Here is a 23,173-nt window from a genome sequence, read left to right as displayed (position 1 = left end):
TCAGTCGTTGCGTGGAAAAAGTGATCGTTCAGTCGTTCTCAGACCATTCCCAGGCATTGTCAGACTACCCTGAGCAATGATGGACTGAACGGGCTGCAATGAAAAAATGGGAAACTATTTTTTGTACGTGCAAATGAAGGGTCCTTCACTCGTTCGCTCCATATAAAAGGACTAGAGATGAGCGAGCGTACTCGGATAAAGCAAATTACTCGAGCGAATAGTGCTTTTCCGAGTATCGCTGTGCTCGTCCCTGAAGATTCGGGTGCCGGCACGGAGCAGGGAGCTGCAGGGGAGAGCAGGGAGGAACGGAGGTAAGATCTTTCTCTCCCTCTCTCCCGCCCGCTCTCCCCTGCTCCCCGCTGCGACTCACCTGTCAGCCGCAGCGGCACCCGAATCTTCAGGGACGAGCACAGCGATACTCGGATAAAGCACATTACTCGAGCAAGTAGTGCTTTTCCGAGTACGCTCGCTCATCTCTAAAAAGGACCCTACGTTGATACGTTATCAATAACAGTTATAGGATTTAAAAATTATTTTCCATATAAAGCGGTCTAGTCAGGACAATAAAGACAAACAGAACTTCATAATCTAAGACTTTAGACTAGGACATTCGCTCTGCAGTCCGGTTAAATCATATTGTTAATGTAATTTGCACCTTCTCCGTTCTCCCATGGGGTCTTGCAGGCTTTCTCTTGTGTAGTTTTTTAGAATGAACACATGTAAACACTGGATGAGTTCATTCTGGTTTCCATGGCTACGTCCATGTATATGTTTGATTTATTTTTTTGTAGTTACATTTACTATAAAGACAAATGAGCCCTTTTACTTCTGTATATGGACGTTCATGTGAATCTGTCATCAATTTTCGGGATGTAATCGCTTAGGATATATATTCCGCTATGGGTAGTCACTGAAGTTATATCTTTGTTTTATTGTCTTCTTCTACCATTTTTTCAGTAGGGTTGGCGTTATACAGGACAGCCATCATTTAAATAGTTGCTAAAATTAGTCATAATAATGTACAAACAACTGTTGTTTGTGCTTTTAGACGGAGCCATTGCTGTTCACTTGTTTCTCTATTTCTCGATTACTGAACAAATTGTTGGGAGCATTTCTATAAATCAAGTGTTTATTTTGTACATTGTAAAAGAGGTTGACTTTTTTGGCTTTTTTCCACTTTCTTGGTACTCTTGGGGCTCTTAGTACTCTTGTTACCCTTGATACCCTGGGTAACCCCCTTTGCAAGTTTCTTCTTCTCATGTCGAATGGTCTTGTTCCTCATTTTCTTTGCCTTCATGACTTTGTAGTAATCAAGGTCGGTCATCTTTGCCTTCCTAAGTCTGGCATCGATTCTCTTGGCCCAGTTGGTTTCAGACCATTTATCATTGACCTTCACCCTCGCCCAAGCAAGACGGACATATTTTTGCCGAGCACTATGTGGAAACTTGAGGACGAAATCAGTGAGCTGCATGCATTTGAAAGGCATCGCCTGTCTCTTCACCCCAGGGACCATCAACAGGAGCCCTGTTCTGGTCAATGACATCAACTATTGCCACTAGTTTGCCAGCATGATGACCAAAGGAATCGTAAGCAACACGGCCGATCTGGACATGAGCAGAAAGGAAAGCTTGTTGGGAGCATTTACACTGGCCGAAATATCATTCATCAACTAGTTAGGAAGCGTGAGGTTGTTTGAAGGACGTGTATTTGAAATTTCACCCCCTTCCCAACGCACGCTCATTGGTTGCCAAGTCCATAGCATGCACATAAATACATGCAAGTGGTCTTCGAGTGAACACTCACTGTCTTGGGAGCCAAGCAGTGTTCGGTGGTGGTCATATGTTGAACAAGCGCATACCTCCCTGCAACCTTGTTGGCTAGTTGTTGAAAGACTATGATTAGCTGTTTAGACCAGACAATGATAAACTAATGACTATTTTTAGGTGAGCTGAAACAAAGCAGTGAGTGAAGGAATTCTCTCATCATTTGGTGGGTGGCCGAGTTTATAGAGAACAACTGCTACTAGTAGAAGTCACTCTATTGAGTGACTATTCAGACAATAGTTGTCCCGTGTAAAGCAACCTTTATAGTGAATGGGTCTAAAAGGATGGTATGTGTCTAAATGAGTCCAAAAGCTGGAACTACAGTGAGAGCTCTGAGCAATCAGATGTAGTTCAGTGTGTGAGATGTCATGATTAGCAAATCCACTGATAAATCCTCTATTCTATAGGTATCTTTACATGGGACGATAATCGCTGGAAATAACAATTTCAGGCACCTGCTGACAGTACACTAAGCAAGAAATCACTCGTCAGAGTCGCTTGGCTTTTCGCTCACCTACAAATCAAGCAACTATCCGCATGTGTAAACAGGCAGTCTATGAAAAACTGCCTGCTTGCAGGGTATGAAATCTGAAGACGGGAAGAGATCTCTGACCCGCTCCATCTCTAGTCTCTGAATGGCTGTCACACCTGTATGAGAATTGAAGTGATAGTCTGCGGAACGGCCATTGGGCACTTTTGTGCCCGAGCTGTAATCGCAGAGAACAATACAGCTGTTTGCTTATGCAGAACAGCTGTAATTGCAGAGAACAATACAGCTGTTTGCTTATGCAGAACAGCTGTATTGTTCGCCGAGTGATAGCGGCAGTGTCCCGGTCTGCCTGCATAGCTCTTAAGTAGCTACTATAGACTATGCAAAGATGATCACTCAAACTATCTTTTGAGTGATATTTGAGCAATCATCTGTCAGTGTAAATGGGGTCTTAGGCCGCCTGCAGACAGCCGGGTCGAATCCGGCAGCGATAATTCTCGCCGCGGGACCCGACCTGAGCGCCTGCAGAGAGCAGTGCGTACTCATCCGCGCCCGCAGCGCCGCATCTTTCATGTGCTGGCTGCCGGGCAGCCGGCACATGCGCCGACCGGAGCCGGCGGCCGGTGAGTGACGTTTCTGTGCGGGGCTCTGCGAGCCCCACACAGAAATAGAACATGCTGCGGTTTGTTTGCCACGCAAGATTTCGTGCGGACAAACCGCAGCCGTCTGCCTTGGATTGTGTTTGCTAACGCAATCCTATAGCAGCTTCCAAGGACGGAAATTCCGCGGAATTTCTGCCCGTCTGCAGGCGGCCTTAATGTATAAAATCTAAAGCGGACTATAAAAGAAAAAAACAAACAGGAATAGACGTGTTAAATTAATGCAAAGTTTTTTTTGAAAATTCCAAAAAGGCTCTCCTGGACAGGATCTGAACAGAACCTCGACCAGTAATGAAAACTTCTTAAACGGAGACCAATAGATCTCCTTTTCAATTTCCAGCATTTTGTGCCTGACTGAATAACTTGGTGGACTGCACTATTCTTTCCTGCACAAAATTCCAAAAATGAACCAAAATCTTGTCGAAACTGAAATTTCTTGCTCTCCTTTTCAGCAGTTTTCATATATGGCTGAGAGGTTTCATGCAGAGGTGCCAATTCCAGCGTTCCTAGTGGTAATCCCTGTGGGACCCCTGGATATTATGGGGTGTGAACAGCCCCAAAGAGTATAGGTCACAGAACGATAATAATCGTAAAAACAAAATAGTTCAATTTACCGAAAATGAATGATGATCGTTCGGTGTAAACGCAGACAATGAGCGAACACAGAACGATAAATCGTTCACTTTTCTATGATCGTTCATTTAATGCCGGTCTACAAATCATCGTTGGCTCGTTCACTAGTCATTTGGTTTAAATACCGATCGTTCAGTCGTTCTTATCAATATGAACGACTGAACAATTTCTCGTTTGACCAAGCCAACAATGTATCTGCCCGTGCGAACGAGTGAACTGTGCCATCGTTCACTCATTAAAACCAATAGATCGTTTGGCCTAAACGGACCCTATGGCCCAGATAAGTGGAGCAGGAGGCTTAAGAGTGTATACAATATAAGTAGACACCTTTGTATTTTAGATTAGGCCCTCTGGCTGTTGTGATAACATATTATATAAGTGAAACCGTTAAACGTTCTGATGGCCATACTTGCATTGGATGATTTTAATGGAACTGTAATCCATCTATTGTGTATTAGCTGATCGTTTGGTTCCTTTCGCTTTCTCTGATATTTGCTAAACGGTCATGTTGAATTTCAACATCCCCAGTTTCTGACATGTCCTAGTGATATGTCAGAAGTACTGATCAGTTGGGGACTGAATGCTGAGCCCCACACCGATTGCTCAGATGAATGTGCTCAGCGAAGAGCTGTGGCTGTTCAGTGGTCATCAACGGGCAGTGTATGACTCCATAAACTTTCTAAGAAGCCTGTAAAGCGGTCTGATTACGGACGGAAGCAGTCAAACAGGCACCGCTTTCTACTGTCCATTCATTTTAGCAATCAGTGGGGATCTCCACACCTAGACCTCAGCAATCAAAACTTATTTGGTATTGTATAAAAGTCCGAACTAGCAAAGTTATGCATTCTTTATCTTGTACAATGGTGAGCTTCGTCAGAAAAAAAAAAATATACAACGTTGGAATTGCCCTTTTTTGGTCACCCTGTTTCCAAGAAAAAATTTAATAAAAAGCGATCAAAAAGTCATATGTACTCCAAATGGAGAACAGTTTGTACACATGCTGAAGATATGAAGTCCACTCACTGCACTGAACAGAGGTTTTGCGGGTGGTCAGCGAGTCAATAGGAAGGCAGGAGAGTATAAAATTTACATCTCCAGACTCGGCAGCCCCTCTCCTATGAACCTAGAATGGTAGTCTATGAGGCTTATAGGACAAGATGCATTAGAGAAGGCCTAGCAGCTCTTCTGACATATCTGCTTAAGGCCAGCTGCACATGGACGGGTCGGATTCTGCATCTGGGATCCCGCAGCGAAATCAGACCCTGTTCTCTGTCTGAAGTCTTTTAATCTGTGCTGCGGATGTGCCAGGTGGCACCCCTGCAGTACAGATTATGCCATGCTGTCGCTAAGCGATGACACGGATCCTGCAACCTTTCCGCAGTGATGATTGCGGAAGGGCAACGGGCCGGATGGCTTCCTTTGAGCCCAATTTAGGCATGCTGCGATTTCTCCTCCGCTAGTGGAAAATTATCGATTTCCACTCGTGTAGAGGCAATCGTGTTTTGCAATAGCGTGCTATGGGCGGTATTTGCTGCAGAATCTGGAGGCGGACGCCCGCTCCGGATTCCGCAATGCAAATCCGCCCCGTGTGCAGACGGCCTAATAGTCTGCCCCACGAAGAGAATGATAGCGGCAGCATTGAAAGTATCACTCCACCATTTGTGGTTGGGGATTGACCACCTATGAGAAATGACATTGGTGCCAATCACAATCACATGACCGTATCTGTTGACCAGAGGTGAGGAGAGGACAGGTACCCAGTCCCCAACCACAAATGGTGGAGTGATGCACTCTCTGGGAAACAGATTATAGTAAATACTTGAGTTATTTATTATATAACAGTCCGTTTGCAGTTCGGATTAGACAGCATCTGACAGACACGAGGGGAATGGTAACGCCCAGTTGTCAACGTATGTAGAGTTTTTCATGAAGAATAATAGAGCAGTGGCACAACGCAGAATTCTAAGGAGAAAAAACCCTCCAGAATAGATATTTTATGTGAAAGGCAAGTATTTACTAGAACATACATGTCAGGGGAGGTAAGAGATCCTCTTGGTTTAGGCATTTTATGTCTTTGTCAGATCTTCTTTTCTCATGAATGAACAGTTCTCTGAGTTCTTGCCTTTATAATAAACCCCATTTTTTATCATCTTTGTGTTTACTAGAATGGTACTGAAGAATCTGTTGCCGACAGACAGCACAGACCTTCGGATCGGTTCAAGACTCCAGTTGTCATCAACAAAGACTTAACGGTCAGGAAAATAGAACTAGAGTCCTACAGTCAATGGGTGGAGATCTGTCCAGGTATTGGAAGTGCTGGTTTCTTATTATAAATTGCTTGGACAAGCTAATTTACAGGTTGTACAGAATTCTTGGTCATTACAGTACAAGTGTCTAATAACGCTGGATATTTGAAACCAATATGGCCCTCAAGGCCGGTGATTTCCAATCTTATTACCATGGGGAAACCCTTGTAAATTTTGTTGCCCCCAAAAGAACCCCTACTTGACTTATTACCATTCAGTAATTGCCCAGCATTATTCTCTGTCCCCAATATGCTGAGTACTTAGTCCAGCATATTTAACCCATTGGATTTGGGGAAAAAATTCTGTCCTGGGCCCAGAGGGTGGAGGGGGTACATTACCTGTAGTTGATTTTGTTGTCCATTGTTTGCCTCTGTTGGTTCAGTGTTCTGTTTTTGGACAGCCAAAATGACCACGGCTATCTTTAGATTACCTAATAATCATCCATAGTGCTCTGGTAGTGTCATGGCTACCAATGCATTATATCCACTCTGTGATTGGCCAGTGCTACTCACGTGATTTTTAGTGGAAAAGGCCCTTCAAGATCAGGTAGATTTTGTTGGTCTGCATAGTTGTGTGCCATACACCTTATTATCCACCTCATTGGGGTTTTTTTTTGCCTTCCTCTGGATCAACATTGGGGGGTGGAAACAGGCTAAAATTAGACAGACATTTGTCTTTTTTTCAGCCTTGCTTACTATGTTACTATGCATTCGGATGTGTGATGCCTAATTCACAAAAGAGCCTTAGGGTACTTCACATGTGGCAGATTTTGGTGTGGATCTGCTCCAAAATGCCTAGAATTCGAGTCGATTTTTGCCGTGAAATTTGAGGAACATCTTGTTGCAGATGTGAACAAAGCCTCAGGTGAAGGCCAACTCGCTGTATCTGAACTTTTTTGATCTAAATGAAAGTTCTAGTCTGGTTGGTTAGCAACCAATCTCAGTGCAACTTTTATTTTTCCAGAGTAGTCTAAGAAGTGAGAGCTGAGCTCTGATTGGTCGCTATGGACAACAGTGCAGGTTTTAATAATTGAGGCACCTAGTTTCTATACTTGCTTCTTCTATAGTAGTGTTTCTTTTCATGTGTTTCTATGTATTTAGTGTCAGATACTTAAAGTAACTCTGCATTTCAAATTGAATTGACAACATTGACTCTCCCCATGATCCATCCTCCCTCTGTTGCCGCTACCAGAAAATGGCCTCCACTGTCTCAGACGTCTCTACGAATAGCGATATTAGGAAATTATGAATTGTCCATCTCTCACTGCCCTTTTTTGATAGCTTTCAGCGGCAGCAATAGGACTATTTCAGACCTAGTGCAGCCAGTACCCCTGTAAGGGTATGTTCACACGGTGTCATTTAATGTGGATTCTGCATTTAAAAACCACAGCAGAAATCCAAAGGCGAGCTTATGACTTCGGCTGCAGCTATGCAAACGCGAGGCTATGGTTTTGCACACAGATGAAACCTTTTTCAATGGGCTAATCCGTTATGACACGGGATCCCTGTCAGAAAGTGATTTAAGTGATATGTACAAAAAGGGACAGCGCCCCCCAAAAGAAAAAGACAATCAAGTATATAGAAACAGACTCACCTGTTGTAATGGGGTCGCCACGCAGAAACTGGCTGCACCACGACGCCTAGCAGCCTGCAGGACCTCAGTGGGTGAGGGAGAATCCCTGTCCAGCACGGACATCCACATTGGAGAGCGCCAGTCGCAGCCACCTGATCCAGTCGTCTGCAGGTATGAAGGACAGAAAACAAAAAAAAGCAGACAGCTTTTATAAAATAATCCAAAAACAAAGAGTATTCTGCAACGCATTTCGGGGCTTACAACATGACAATCCCTCTTTCTCAAGCAATCAAGAGGGATTGCCATGTTGTAACCCCTGAAACTGAGGAAGGATGGATCATCAGGAGGGCCAGTTATGTTTCTGGTACATTTGCAATCAGTGTTGGCCTTAGGATAGATGGTACCCTGTGCAAAATATTAAGAAATAGTAGAAAATAAATAATGTATATTGTACTGATTGTAAGACTGGCTATTTTTTGCTTGTGCATAAAGAAATAAGATAGCAGAAACCTTGATGAATGAAGCTTATAACATGAATACAGCACCAGAAGCAAACTCACAACCTAAATACAGCTCCAGAACCAACCTCAGTACATAGATATGCAGCACCAGAGCCAGGTTGAGAAATTAAATACAGCACCAGAACGAACCTCAGTGCATAAATACAATACCAGAACCAAGCTCATAATATAAATACAGCCCCAGAATCAAGCTCCTAACATGAATACAGTTTCAGAAATAAGTGATTGTGTGTCGTTGGGGTTGTCAACTGACAGCGGTATTTGAGAACATCGGAGGGGGGAGACAGAGCCGCAAGGAGGGCAATTCATGTAGCTCAACAAAACTGTCGCACAGAGGAAGAAGATCATCTGGCCGGGTGGACCTAAATGGGGTGACCGCCTCCAGTCTGCTTCAGCTCGGTGCTTTCCCTACCAGATAGTAACCAGCACCCTGTCCAACCACACAGGTTGCGCATAGCTAAGGCCAGCCATATTCGCAACGTACAAGTCCCACTTTCGTTTTAGACTGGAGGGTCGCTTTAACGCTGGTAATAAGCATCATCATGTTTTCTTTCATTTTAAGTGTTTCTTTACCACAAGTCGATATTAATCAGCGCTAACTGCTAACGCACTCATGTGGAGTCCTATCCTCATCCTTCCGACCAACATATAATGGACTTTCTTTGGCTTCTGTTTATTTATTTTGCAGAGATGAAAAGGCAGAGATCAATGCAAGAGGACACAAAAAGAGGGAATGAAGGAGCCGTGATAACCGAGACCCAGAAGAAGCCCTCAGAAGATGAAGTGCTAAATGTATTTTACTTTCCCCTCTCTCTGCCCTATTTCATGATTGCTGATAATTCTCCACTGCATGGGAAAATTGTGCTTTTATTTGTTAAAAATGAGATGTTAGGGTTTTTTTTATTTCTTTCGGGAGATGTCAATCTCTGGTGCATTGAAATCCCTGTAAGAGGGGCGCAGCGCCGAATTAGTCTGCACCAAGGTGATAATTGTCAGATAAAAAAAATGAATTTCACTCACTTGCAAAAAGTCCTCCCCCCCCCCATCCCCTCTTTTTTTCCGTCTTGTTTGAGGCGTTGCCATTGAGGACACTTCCCATCCAAAGATGCCGGTATTGATCTAGCGGGAGGATTTTAATTATTACAATGGAAGATACCGCAGTGCTGCAGTTAGAGGGACAAGTCACAGGAGACCTGCTCGATTTTCCCAGCCAACCCATTTTGTTGACTTGGGTTAATGGGTGTTCAACCTTTCCATTATCCAGATCAGCCGTGAATTACCAGCTGAATGATGTTTGCATTAATATAATATATATGGTAATTTCTTCACTTAATTAACGGGGAGGTTCAGCTCGGTAGGAGTATGGGCTGATCATGTGTAAAATTGATTTGTGAGGGAAATATTTAATAGACCGCGGGGAGAAAGCAGCGTTTGATGGACAGCTGCGTGGGGACGGATAGAGGAAGGAACACGCTGGAACCTGTCTGTGTTTCCCAGCATGCCTAGCCAGAGTTTGACAGCGGCCATTCACTGTGTATAATTTGACAAATTGGCTTCCTTGTCTTTAGTTCTGTAGAGATGGCAAAGATTGTCTTAGACCGTGTCCCGACCAAAGGTTACACAAAAGAAAAAACATTCGCAACTTGGATTTCACAGGGAATCCTTCTTCATCTCGGAATTTTCGACGCTCCGACACGTTTAGTTCATCAGGTTTCATGTTGCCTACATGTTGATGGAGTAATTAGTTCTCCGCACGCTCATACGCTGGGTAATAGACTGCGGTGCAATCAATTCTATTGACTGTAAATCAATTGGATGATGCAAATCCAGATGTACTTCATTGTGCAAGTTCCCATCTCGAAGAAGAGAGTAGAATATTGCGACGCAGGCGGCTATGATTTGGAAGCTGAACGTGCAGCAGTGAATGTGTACACAATTCTGAAATGGCAATTAAGTGGGGTATTCCAAAAAATTGACTTTTTTTACCCAGTCGCAGAATAGGGGATGAATGTTTGTTCGTGGCGGTCTCACTGAATTGAGAACGGGGCCAGTGCCCACCAAAAGAATGAGTCCCTTATTCCCTTCTCCTCCTCACTGCAACCCCCTCCCCGAAGTGAGGAGGAGAATAAATAGAGTAGCGGTTGCGCATGCAAGCGCTTGTACTCCGCTATTTCCATCAGCCTCATTGAACTGAATGCAGCAACATCGCGGCTTCTCGGCCGCTGCTCCATTCACTCTCCCCGCCACTGCGGGAGTATAATGAGCCCATAATGAGGGGAAAGCTGAAATGGAACCCCCGTTCTCGAGATCAGTGGGGGTCTCCGTGGTAAGACCCACATCGATAAGACTTTTATCACCCATCCTGTGGATAGGTGATGATAGTCAATTTTGGGATGAGCTCTTTATTGGGCAATATCACTAGCTTCAAAGCTAATTCATATTGGAATGTAGTTAATCCCCCATGCTTCACGTGTATCCAGGAAACTCGGATATGGGGAGCTGTTTGACGGAAATCTTACATTGTTTTGACTTAGCCATGGAAGGGATAAAATCTGCATGTGGAATTTCCGTTGTGATTTCACATGGATCCTCATTAAGAAGTGACATGTCTGTTCATAACACGGATCCACATGGAATCACAACGGAAATTCTGCAATCAGATTTTGCCTATTCACAGGGTTAGCTCCGTGACAGAGATACCTGGCTTAGCCATGGTTTTAGAGGCGTAATATGTGCGGAAAAACCATCTCGCTACATCCCCGCCTCTACACACATGCCAGTTTGGCTCAGCTGAGCGTGTATATGTGGCGAGGGGGGAAAGCCACTTCCAGACACTTCTGGCCGCAGCTTATTTCCCAAGAACAAAAGGATTGGACAGTTGAAATCCAACCACCATCTTTATTTCCCCAGCGTTTGTCATTTGAGTCAGGAGTCCGCCATGTATATTAGATAACTGGACGTTCCTACCAAAATTGGCAGGTTCCACTCAGCCATATAAAATAGTAAGGCTGGCCATACCCATTAGATATAGTTAAGACAGACAACTACTGCTAACAACAGTGTTCCATCTATGGCAGAGGCCGACAGAAGAAAAGGCAAAAAAATGATCCATTTACCTGACCCAAACCTCAGCACCTTGCAGTATGACACATGAAAATTCGGGACACTGACGTTAGCAGAGGTATATGGAAGATAATAGAAGATAATCACCACACAATTACAAAATCTACAGGATGCGCCACGGACAAGTAGGCCGGCTCCACACGCTTATGAAAACAGTATAAAAGATAATCTGTTTTTATTGCCCCAAGCAACCAATCACATCATGGCTTCCATTTCATATTCAGCTGAGGTAAAATGAAAGCTGCTCTGTGATTGGTTGCTATGGGCAACATAGATTTTCTCTTAGAACGGTGGGGTACCGGCCTGCTTTTCTGTGGTCGACCCTATAGAACATAGCAGTAAATATAGTTGTATAATCAGTAGGATTACTTTTCTAATCTGAAGCTTTACATAGTGAGACTGGTTGGGGATATACAATAAAGTTTCCCTCATATCATCGGGCCAGAATAGGTTTTTCAGTAGTGTTCAAAGCCATTTTGATAGACTTTGCTATGTCTGACATGAAGTACTTTATTAATTCCCTTTTTTCTGGCCAAGGTAAAGGTAAAGTCCCCTGGTGCAAGCATCCAGTCATGACTGACTCCTAGGTTGATCTTGGCCGACTGTTTTTTGCGGGTGGTTTGCCATTGCCTTCCCCAGTCATTTTTTACCCCCCTAGCAAGCCGGGTACTCATTTTACCGACCTCGGAAGGATAGAATGCTGAGTCAACCTTGAGCCGGCTACCTGAACCACACGGGGATTGTACCCGCAACCTTAAGGTCGGGAGTGAGAACTTAGGACTGCATTTCTGCTGCACTCTGCGCCACCCGGTATAATTCATAGGGATCTCTTTGCAGCTCTTATAGTGATCACCACACAGCTTTCTCAAACTCCTAAATGGCGCCCCCTACAGAGGTCTCTTTCGTCCTGTTTACGGCATTTTGGAGCCCATTGCAGTCTATAAACCTAACACACGCCTGAAGTAATTCAGTCCGTCCCTTGTATCAGATTTCCTAATAGGCCTATCCCAGCAGTTTCAGATTGGTAGTGTTAAACATGACAGAACAGCCGCCGCTGCTTTGTGCCGCCGCCGTCTCAGTGATGGATAACACCTCACAGTGTTTAGCACTTCTGTTCTAGCCAGCTGTGTGCGTAAACAAGATTATATTGTACACTCCGCCATCCTCATCAGCCGGCTTACCCCTATCCTTGTACCAACTGCATAGTAGTACCGGCTTGTCCGATATTAGAGAAAATTCAGAATACGTAATATGGGAATCTTGCCAGAATCTCAGTCTAAATTTAGTATTGGCAGCCATCTCCAAGAGAAGCTCACACATACATCACTCGGGGACCTATATCAGGCCTGAAAATAGGGATAGGGCCACCAGCAGAGGTTAGGGCTTATTCACATGGGCAGTTTTACCGTATAAGTAGGAACACATTGATTTCAGTGGTTCTATTCACCTGAGCAAAAACATTCCGTATCGGTCCGTACTTGTACGGACAGACAGTCCGAGTTAAAGAAAAACACAGCATGTCCAATCTTGGTTGGAATCTTGGACGACAATCGCCTGTTCACGCCAATGGGTAGATTTAATAAAGAAGAATTGCAAATGCAATCCGTTTTTAACACACGTGACTACGGGGACCATAAAAAAAGCACAGAACCAGTAAAATATTAGCACCAAAAAGCGTAAATGCCACAACATGTGGACAGAGGTCATATCATTGTCGTAGTGCAAGATCAATCCATTCGCTCGGACCCCAATACAAAGGTGTATAATAATCGGTATTTAAATGTTGGGACATAAATGACATCATCAGGGTCACCTTCCATTTTTTAACACGTGAAAAAAACTGATGACATTCCCACGTGAAAAAAGCGAAAGTGCGAGAAAACTCGGGCTGTATTACATGGATCGCTTCTGCATTCGCCTATGTCATTTATTGTGGTACATTCTCATATTATAAATATTCTGTACATGTGTGTTGATATGTAGCAAAAAAAAATATATATATATATATAGAGTGTATTCGCATAGACGTGTGTATATGTATCTTATTTTTAAAAGTATGTGTATATAATGTAAATAATCGAGAGATATATATGTTTAGATATGTATATGTGTGTGTGTATGTGTGTAATATATATATATATATATATATATATATATATATATATATATATATATATATATATATATATATATATATATATATTCTACACACATATACATACATACACATGTGTCCCATTTACCCACAAACAGATTTATTTTATATATATACATACATACATACATACATACATACATACATACATACATACATACATACATACATACATACATAAACACACACACACTGTATGTATGTATATATGTGTAACATAAAATCTGTTTGTGGGTCAATGGCACTAAGAACAAGCCCTCCGCCACTATGTATGATGGAGTATCACTATATATGTTTTATACTATATTGGCACTAGTAAGTGGTGCGCGGATGGGCTTTTGTTAGACCTGGTAAGTGCTTTTCTAAGTGATCGAAAAAAAGAAAAAGTCAACTTACAAGTGATGTTTCCCCTCTTGTTTGTTCTTTCTCTCCATTTTTTTTTTTCCTATACAGAAAGGGTTCAAAGACACCAGTCAGTATGTAGTAGGAGAATTGGCAGCCCTAGAGAACGAGCAGAATCAAATTGACACCCGTGCCGCGCTGGTGGAGAACCGCCTCCGCTATCTCATGGACACAGGTACGGTGCCCAATTACACTGTAAACAGTTTTGGCAAATTGAGCGTTCACAAACTCTTATAGAGTTTTGGAAGTGTGAATCTTTGAAGCCTGAATGTTCAGCAGAACTGCCTTGAAAATGAAAAGGCTGCGATTTGCTGCCACCTCTCTGGGCCCTGGTGATAAGAGTGCCTTCATGGGAAGTGATAACTCGCCCTGATATCGTGTGAGCCAGCACTATTGAACAGTGTGCTCAACCATGCAGAGCCTGAATACATATCTGTGCCTCATTGATATGCCCCTGCTTAGGAAAAAAAAAAGTAAGATCTTCACTGTTCTACAGATTCAATGGGGAGAGTGTTGTGTGTGTCTGAAGAGAGAGGGGCTAGCCAGCTAGATTCCTCATGAAACGCGGCATACATGGCCTAAAATCTAGCCGCTTGTCAAGCCAAAGCTTTCACAGCTATCTGATTGCAGAGGCGAAATAGATTTAAGCATTGTAAGAACTGTATATGTGTGTATAGAATGTACCTCCAGGCTAGTGACAAGCAGATTGCTCGGCCGCTTTCTGTCAGAAACACATTTACTGCCAGTATATTTACTTTTTGGTATTTTTATGCGCTGCAAATATGATACATATGTGAGAGAGGGAGATATATACAGTATGTTTAAATATAACTAAATATATATGTATTCGGAAATGTATCAGAGGAGGGTTTGTCACGTAGCTTTTCTTCTCTTTTCATTGCCTCTAGGGTTATGTTCACATTAGCAGATTTGCTGTGGATTTTCCGCAGCTGTGAATTTGCACCAGATTTTAGCGGATTTCACCCCCTCTTTTAAAATCTGCCAGTTCTGCGGGAGATTTCATGAGAAGTTTTTCTACATTTGGACAAGATTTTTATTTTTTAAGTCTCCACCATCATAGCTTATCCTGTGAATGCGGCCGACTTTTCACGTGAAATAATCCACAGCATTTCCGTCCCGTGTGCGCACACCCTTAGCTACATACAAACATGGTAGATATCCCACAGCCGCAGATTTTGGAGAAGATCAAGATCATGTTGTAACACACAGGTTTTGTCTTGGATTTCACACACTCATTCGAAGAAGTAAAATCCGCGCTGAAAATCTACAGCGTATATTGCCATGCCGCAGATTTAAAACCCACAGTGCAGGTCCGTTTACTTGTGGAATTGGATATGCTGTGGAAAATCTGTAGCATTTCTGCTGTGTGTGAACAAACCCTTAGGCTGGGTTCACACAGTGGGGTTTTGCCGCGGATTGCCGTTGCATATCCGCACTGCGGCAAAACCGCTGCATTTGCAGTGCAATGCAGCACAAATGAGATTTGCCAGAAAGCTGTTCTCACAGGACGGATTTTTTCCGGACAGTGCGGAAATGCAACTGCGGCGCGGTTTTAAAAGATGCAGCATGTTCATTCTACGGTCTTTTCCACAGCGCTTTTTTGTCCATAGACCTCTATGGACGCAGCCAAATCCGCGGCAAAAAGTAAAAAAGTGCTGCGGAAAAAAACGCTTCCACAGAAAAATCCGCAAGCCCAAATTAACCTTTGAAGCGGTATTTGCCACAGAAGCAGTTCTTCTGTGGCAAAACCGCAACGGAAAAACCACGGCAAATCCGCCCTGTGCGAACCCAGCCTTATAGAGAATGTAAAAAATAAGAGACCAGGTTAAACATTCTAAGTGGACATTATTGCCGTGAGGATTATCTGCTCTTGTCCACGAAAATACATGGGCAGCAATACTCCAATATTTGTAATGATGGCCAGTATATACTATATAAACAAGGAAAACCCTTAGAAGTGTGCGTGTATATATGTATGTCTGTGTGTGTATGTCCTATAAATATGTATGTATCCAGGAATCTAAAAGCTACAAAACAGTCATCTGTCTCTGCACACTCATCTGTGTGTATGTTTGTACAATATATTTATATACTATATACATGTATATACATTTCCAAGCAAGAATTTGAAAGATGGCGAACATTAGACTGTTTATTTCTTATATTTGGACACAATACTACAGTTTAAGAATTGAAGAGTATGTTCATACACCCAGAGTTTCTGCAGCAGAATTAGCTGCATAATGGTGAATGCACAGGGGCGGATTAGAATTGCGGATTCTGGAGTCGGCCACCGCCTTCGGATTCCACAGAAAATACCGCCCATAGCATGCAATGGAAAAGTGATTCTTCATCCACATGAGGGGAAACCAATTGCGGTTTTCGCTCGCGGGTGAAAAATCGCAGCATGCTCCATTTTCCTGCGATGTTCACACGGATGCAATTGACATTGCGGTCAGGCCGCAGGAAAAGCAGGAGTTTTAAAAAAAATCCGTACTGCGCATTTCTGACATTGAGTCGTGCAGACCATCCGCAGTACAGATAAAGATTAAGAAAGCAAGCAGGTACACGCGGACACTGCTGCCTGGGCCGGCTTCTGCTGCGGGATTCCACATGCAGAATCCAGCTATGCCGTGTGCAGGCGTCCTTTAATTCACAGCCATTTGGATGAGATTTTAAGAAATCCCATCCACACACTTTGCCAAAAAACGCTGTGGACCTTAATTCCATGACCTGTCAATCCCTGCTGTGGATTTGTCCTATGGATTTCCCTGGTGAAATCCACAGTGAATCTACATCATTTGGAGCAGATTTGCAGCTGCTGAATTGTTGCAGCTTTTTTAGCAATCGCCCTCCTCTGTGGGCAGTCTTGTTTTCTGGGAGTATCTGTCTCCTGGGTTTGAATCTGACCAGTGCATCTGCCAGTACTTCATATGTCTTCTCCTTATCCACTAGCTATTAATCTTGATAGTGCACTCTTCACTCACCCTGCAAACGCATCATTTGGCTTCGTATGTAATTCGCCCCTATGTCTGTGAAGAGCAGTTTAGATTGTGAGCCCCAGAGACGTCTGTGCGGTTTATGGTACAGTGCTGTGGGACATCCTAGAAGTAGCATTATACAGGTATAGTAATAATGTAGCATTATGTAAAAAAATATCTTGAGTGTCCACCAACCATTGCAAAATATGACAGATTGTTCCCAGTAAAAAAAAACAAAAAACGAAGTAATCTTGAAGATATGATACGTTTTTTAATGGTTAACAAAAAGAAATTATGTTACAGCAAGCTTTCAAAACCACTTGGGTTTCTTCATCAGGCATCTAACACATAACATGCCTGTTGAAGTAACCTAAGTAGTTTCGAAAGCTTGCTATACCATAATTTCTATTTGTTAGATATGATGCCTTGTAATGGCTAACAAAAAGAAATAATGTTACAGCAAGCTTTCAGAACTACTTAGGCTTCTTCATCAGGCATGTTATGCTACTTAGGTTTCTTCATCAGGCATGTAATGCATAACATGCCTGATGAAGAAACCTAATAGAATCGAAAGCTTGCTGTAACACCATCTTGTTTAATTTGTAGATATAATTTTTAATCGCTAACAAAACAAAATTGTTACAGCAAGATTTTGAAACTACCGGTAGTTGGGTCCCTTCATCAGGTATGGAACACATAACATGCCTGAAGTAACTTGAAGAGTTTCGAAAGCTTGCTATAACATGATTTCTATTTGTTAGATACAACACCTTGTCATAGCAACCAAAAAGAAATAATATTTCAGCAAGCTTTCAAAAACTACTTAGGTTTCTCCATCAGGCATGTTATGTGTTACACGCCTGTAGTTTTGAAAGCTTGCTGCAACATCATTTATTTTTGTTAGCCATTAAAAGCTATCATATCTACAAGATTACTTGGTTTCTCTTACGGCAAAAATCACATTTTGTTCTATTGTCTAACACAGTACCAAACTTTTTTTTCTTTTTACCAACCATCGAACGCATACAGGGTATAATTATGCTAACCGGGACTGATCACATAAGAAAATTGCAATCCCTATTGGTTGTGCAGCGACATGAAGAGCCGCGACTACCTGTGATTATTACTTGATGGGCTTAAAACAATGCTTGAGTGACTGCTGAATTTTAGCTCACCTCGTAGATATTCATAGAACTATTTCAATTTAATGAGCAGTTTGTACGCTGAACAAACAAATTTCCCCAATGCTCTAAAAAGCCGTGATAATGTACGACCGTTCCATTCACCAGATTTCTCACTGATCGCGTGTACAGTCAATGCGAATTAATTAAATCGCAACGGCTCTGTTGCTTCTGATTGACCATTGGCAGCGAATGTAATTAAATTAGCAAGCGTACTTAAATAAGAGCAGACAAATATAGGCAGAATCAAGTGAAAGCTTCTGTAATGTTTTAGATTAGACGTTGCAGCGAATTCTCCACTTTTTTTTTTTTTTTTCCTACGTTTGTCCCTAGATGAATTCAAAGTAATTGGGGTGGTTAATTTTATTTACATAGAGCCGTTCACAGCGCATTAAATAATAGAGATAATTGAACAAGAATTGTCAAGTGTGTACTGATATCAGACATATTACAGAAGGAAATGTGCGTAAAACTTCATTTCTATGCAGCCATTGTTTATGGTAATTAAGTACACAGATTTATCCCTTGGTTGCCTTCCAAGCTTATGGCAACTGCTATTGTTGTGCTCCATTAATATGTAATCAGGAAATAGTTTAATTTTCTAATCTGCAGTTTGAGAATTCACTTTCTAACAACTCTTAATTACTGCATTGCCCTAATGATGCTCATGGTTATGAAAATTGAACCAATAAACTGTGTGGAAGAAGCCGGAGGGGATTATAATTGCAGAGGTGGTGCTTACTTAATAAACTTGTTATGCCTCCACCAAAGGGAGCCAGGTGTCCTTCAGCCGCAGACCCTTTCATATGGCTGCATTGTTCGCTTATTCCTCCACCGCTGCCGATTTCTTTGCATTGTTATCATTGTATGCCGATGGAGAGGGAGATTTACTGCAGAAATGACAACGTAATATTAATAGAACGCAAAGCGCACTTTTCAATATGTTGAATTTAGGATTCCATTTTTTCCCCCTACAGTGTTCTTTTCATAGACGGACTCGGAACGGACATAAGGGTCATGATTTACATATTCATTTTAATGGTTCAGTCATAGTTTAAAGGGTTGCCTAGTTGTAAATTATTTATGGCCTATCCTGATCATCAGTAGTAGATTGGTGGAGGTCTGTTGCGCAGGGCTCCAACCGATCGGCTGTTTGCTGAAGCCAGTGAGCTTGTGCACTGAGCTGATTTCTGCAGGAAGCAGACAGCTCCGTTCTTACTGGAGTGGCCAGGCTTGGTATTGCAAACCAAGTTACCATTCATTTCAGTGAGAACTTGGCCTGCAATACCGAGCCCAGCCACTGCAGTAAGTACGGAGCTGTCCGCTTCCTGCATCGGCCCGCTGATCAGCAGGGGCCCTGAGTAATAAATTGCTGCCAGTCTTCTATTGATGACTTGTGCTGAGGATAGGCCATAATTAACTTACAACTGATCAACTCCTTTTAATTATACATTTTTGGCTAAATTAGTATAATGCACAAGAATAAAGATCTAAATGGAGTGTTTAAATGTTAAGATTCCTTCATCTGATGTTGACAGGAGTTTATCGAGGATTTTTTTTTTAACTGCTTTCTTCCACAAACAGCGTCACGCCTGTCCATGGGTTGTATCTGGTATTGCATTTTTTTTTCTTTAGGAGGAAGTAGCCATGTTTGTCTGATCATGTCCAGCCATGTTAAGCTGGCCTTAAAACATCATCTAGCGTTCTCATGTAGAATGGGGCCTGATGTAAGTCATGTTAAAGAGGGATTTGGCATGTTGGATTTCAATATGCCCGATCCTTTGTTCCTATAGGAAAGAAGCCGGTGCCTAAGAAATCCACACTGTCTTATTTCCCTCTCATCCTTGAATTAAACACACATGCTCAACCAAGCCAATTGTAAATGTTTATGGTATAAAAAATAGTAAGACCACAATTATCGCATGTGTATGGCTAGCTTTAGGCTTATTCATTAGGCTCTATGTTTTCCTGATAAGGTTCTGTAGCTAACATGATTTTACTGCACCCTCCAGAATATTTGATAATCTATTTCCCATTATGCTGTAATAAGCGTTTCAGGGGTGTAACTGTAAGGAGTGCCAACATAGCAATTGCTCCTGGGCTCTGGTACCTGAAGGAGCCCAAAGGCCCCTCTGCAACATAAGAAGACACCAGAAATGTCATCACGTGGTAGATAGGGCACTCTTGCTGATTTTACTTTGGTGCCTAGGAGCTTTAAGTAAGACCTCTGGAAGCTTTGTTCATTGTGCTGTTTCTTTTGGAATATACACGTGCTAATGCTGGAGAAATCATAGACGATGATGTGGGCGATTCTATTAAATAGTTTTTTCACAAGTGTGTTCACGAAGACAAAGGAAGTGTCACACGAGATGCAGGGAGATAAAACTAACCCCCCAATAAATATCACCTGTATAACGCAGGAAGAGGTGCAGAGCCGGCTAAAAAACATTAAAATTGACAAATCACTGGGCCCAGATGGAATACACCCCAGGGTCCTCCAAGGGAACTAAGTAACGTGATAGATAGACCGCTATTTCTTATATTTAGGGACACTGTTGAGACCGGGGTTGTACCACTGGATTGTCTTATTACTAATGTGGTTCCAATATACAAAAAGGGGTCAAGAAGAGAGCCTGGTAACTACAGGTCGGTAAGTCTCACTTCAATAATTGGAAAAATAGTCGAGGGGTTTCTGAGAGTTGCCATCCTAGATTACCTCAAGGAGAACAACAGTATAACTTCTCATCAGCATGGGTTCATGAGAGGTCGATCATGTCAGACCAATTTTATCAGCTTCTTCAATAAAGTAAGTTCTAGGCTGGACCTGAGAGAATCTATTGATCTCGTATTTCTGGATTTCTTTAAAGCGTTTGACACCGTGCCGCATAATAGGCTGATATATAAAATGAGACAGCTCGGTTTAGGCGTGTATAGCTGGGTAAAGAACTGGCTCAGAGATATAAAGAAGAGGATGGTAATAAATGGTTCATACTCTGATTGGGCCACCATAGCTAGTGGGGTGCCACAGGGTTCAGTATTAGGCCCCATCCTGTTCAATATACTCATCACTAACCTGATAGAGGGCCTGCACAGTAAAATATTGATATTTGCAGACAATGCAAAATTATACAAGATAATTAATGCAACGGTGGACAATGTATAGCTGCAAACAGACCTAGATAAGATGGGGGCTTGGGCAGAAAAATGGCAAATGAAGTTCAATATTGATAAATGTAAGGTTCTGCACATGGGCAGGGGAAATGGATGCCACCAATATACACTAAGTGGGGTACTGCTAGGGAAAAGTGATATGGAAAAGACCTGGGGGTACTAGTGGATTGTAGATTTAACTGGAGCAATCAATGCCAGTCAGCTGCTGCAAAGGCAAATAAAGCCTTGAGGTGCATTAAAAGAGGTATAGGGGGCGAAGGACGAGAACATTATCCTTCCATTATATAAGGCACTTGTCAGGCCTCACATGGAATAATGCGTACAGTTCTGGTCACCGGTGCTCAAGAAAGATGTTACAGTGCTGGAGGGGGTTTAAAGAAGGGCAACTAAACTAATACATGGAATGACAGGACTGGAATACCCAGAGAGGCTAACAAAATTGGGATTTTCATCCTGGAAAAGACGGTTAAGGGGCAACCAAATAACTATGTATAAATACATGACGGGACAATACAAGGATCTCTCCCATGATCTGTTAATACCCAGGACTACGACGGTAATAAGAGGGCATCCGCTAAGTCTAGAAGAAAGCAGGTTTCATCACCAACACAGAAGGGTTTCTTTACTGTAAGAGCAGTGAGACTGTGGAACTCTCTGCCTGAGGATGTGGCGATGGCAAAATCCATAGAGGAGTTTAAGAGGGGACTAGATGTCTATGTCTATGATATTACAGGATATAGACATTAAATAACCAGCGGCGTTGTTGATCTGGATCTTGGCGTCAGGTAGAAACTTTCAAGAGTTGATCCAGGGATTATTCTGACTGCCATTATGGAGTCAGAGTGGAATTTTTTCCCCCAAATGGGCTAAATTGACTTCTGCCTCATTGGGTGTTTTTTTGCCTTCCTCTGGATCAACAAGGGGGGATGGTGGAAACTAGCTGGACATTGTCTTCTTTCAGCCTAACATACTATGTGACTAAGTGTAAACCTTGTATATTGTCAAAATCCATTTTTTATTTGTTTGTTCTGTATAGTTTTTTTGCCTATTGCCTACCTTTTTTTATCTTTGTGCCCTTGATATAGGAGCTTCTTGTTAATTGCCCCTTTGTCACCCATTTCAACAAATCAGAGTTCAGATATTAAAGATATAAATCTGATTGGGTTAAATACGCAGTGGGCCCACTGTTTGTTACAGAACACCCATTAACAAATAAGGTCTACAATGTCCTATAAACTGATTTACTACCTATAAGTGCTTATGTAGCGTAAAAAAGATATATAAAATCTGATACTGTAGCCAAATTGCAAATACTGATGTACCATACAGAGGTGACGGACATTCTACTATTTGCTAAAATGTGGAAAAACCTCACATGGGCATGGTCCGATGCATAGACGTGACTGCCTTCACCATTGCAGTTCAGCCTTCGGTCAGGATAGAGAAAGTCAATCTAGTTATGCATAACAAAATGGGTTGGCGTGTGGGTCAATTGATAACAGGAGATGCCGGATAATGTGAAATATGTATAAAGGTGCCCATAGACATAAGATAACTGCAACAGCTATCCTGCCCAACTCATCTATAAACATGTATGCTCAGATCGACCAAGCATGCATATTTATTTCAACAAGGACAGTGTGATAAGCGGCCTCTGGCATCTCTCCAGGGAGCAAAGGATTGAATGTGTTAGGATACAACCTGTCCAGTCCAGCAAAAATCTAATGTCTATAGCCTTCTTAAAGGTGTTGTTCACATTCAAGTGAATGGGACTGAGCTGCAATACCAGGTAAAGACCATTGATAAGGGTGGCACTATTTCTTGAAAATAAGCAGACCTTTTTTGTTCTTTTTTTGTTGGTTTGTATCCAGACCTACAATAAAACTTCACAAGTCATTGTCTCACAGGCCCTCACTGATCAGATATTAATGGCATATTGTGACCGAAATTTTTATTTTTGTTGGCTTTTACAGGGGTAGTCTTAATTCAGAATTAGCTCACACTTTATAAAAATGTAATAAAAATCATACCTCCCCTAATCCGCCGCAGCTCCTGTTCTGATGTTGCTCTCCACCCAACCGCCCTCTTCTTCCCGTTCTAGCGGTCATATTCTTGCTTGAGAAGAGAGGTCTTTT

General features: G+C 42.3%; 1 protein-coding gene across 6 annotated transcripts in view; it reads left to right on the top strand.

Moving 5' to 3' along the window:
• EHBP1 (EH domain binding protein 1) overlaps positions 1-23,173 on the top strand; it is a 365,541-nt gene that overhangs the window by 284,767 nt on the left and 57,601 nt on the right. For all 6 annotated transcript variants that reach the window (XM_066595508.1, XM_066595507.1, XM_066595505.1 and 3 more), the window contains 3 exons: positions 5,771-5,909; positions 8,693-8,796; positions 13,736-13,859. In XM_066595508.1, the coding sequence (XP_066451605.1) occupies positions 5,771-5,909; positions 8,693-8,796; positions 13,736-13,859 (367 nt within the window). The remainder of the gene's footprint in view (positions 1-5,770; positions 5,910-8,692; positions 8,797-13,735; positions 13,860-23,173) is intronic.

The sequence above is a fragment of the Eleutherodactylus coqui genome, chromosome 3 (assembly GCF_035609145.1).
Source record: "Eleutherodactylus coqui strain aEleCoq1 chromosome 3, aEleCoq1.hap1, whole genome shotgun sequence".
Classification (NCBI taxonomy): domain Eukaryota; kingdom Metazoa; phylum Chordata; class Amphibia; order Anura; family Eleutherodactylidae; genus Eleutherodactylus; species Eleutherodactylus coqui.
Note: the sequence above shows the minus strand (reverse complement) of the source record. Positions and strands in the feature narration are given on the sequence as shown.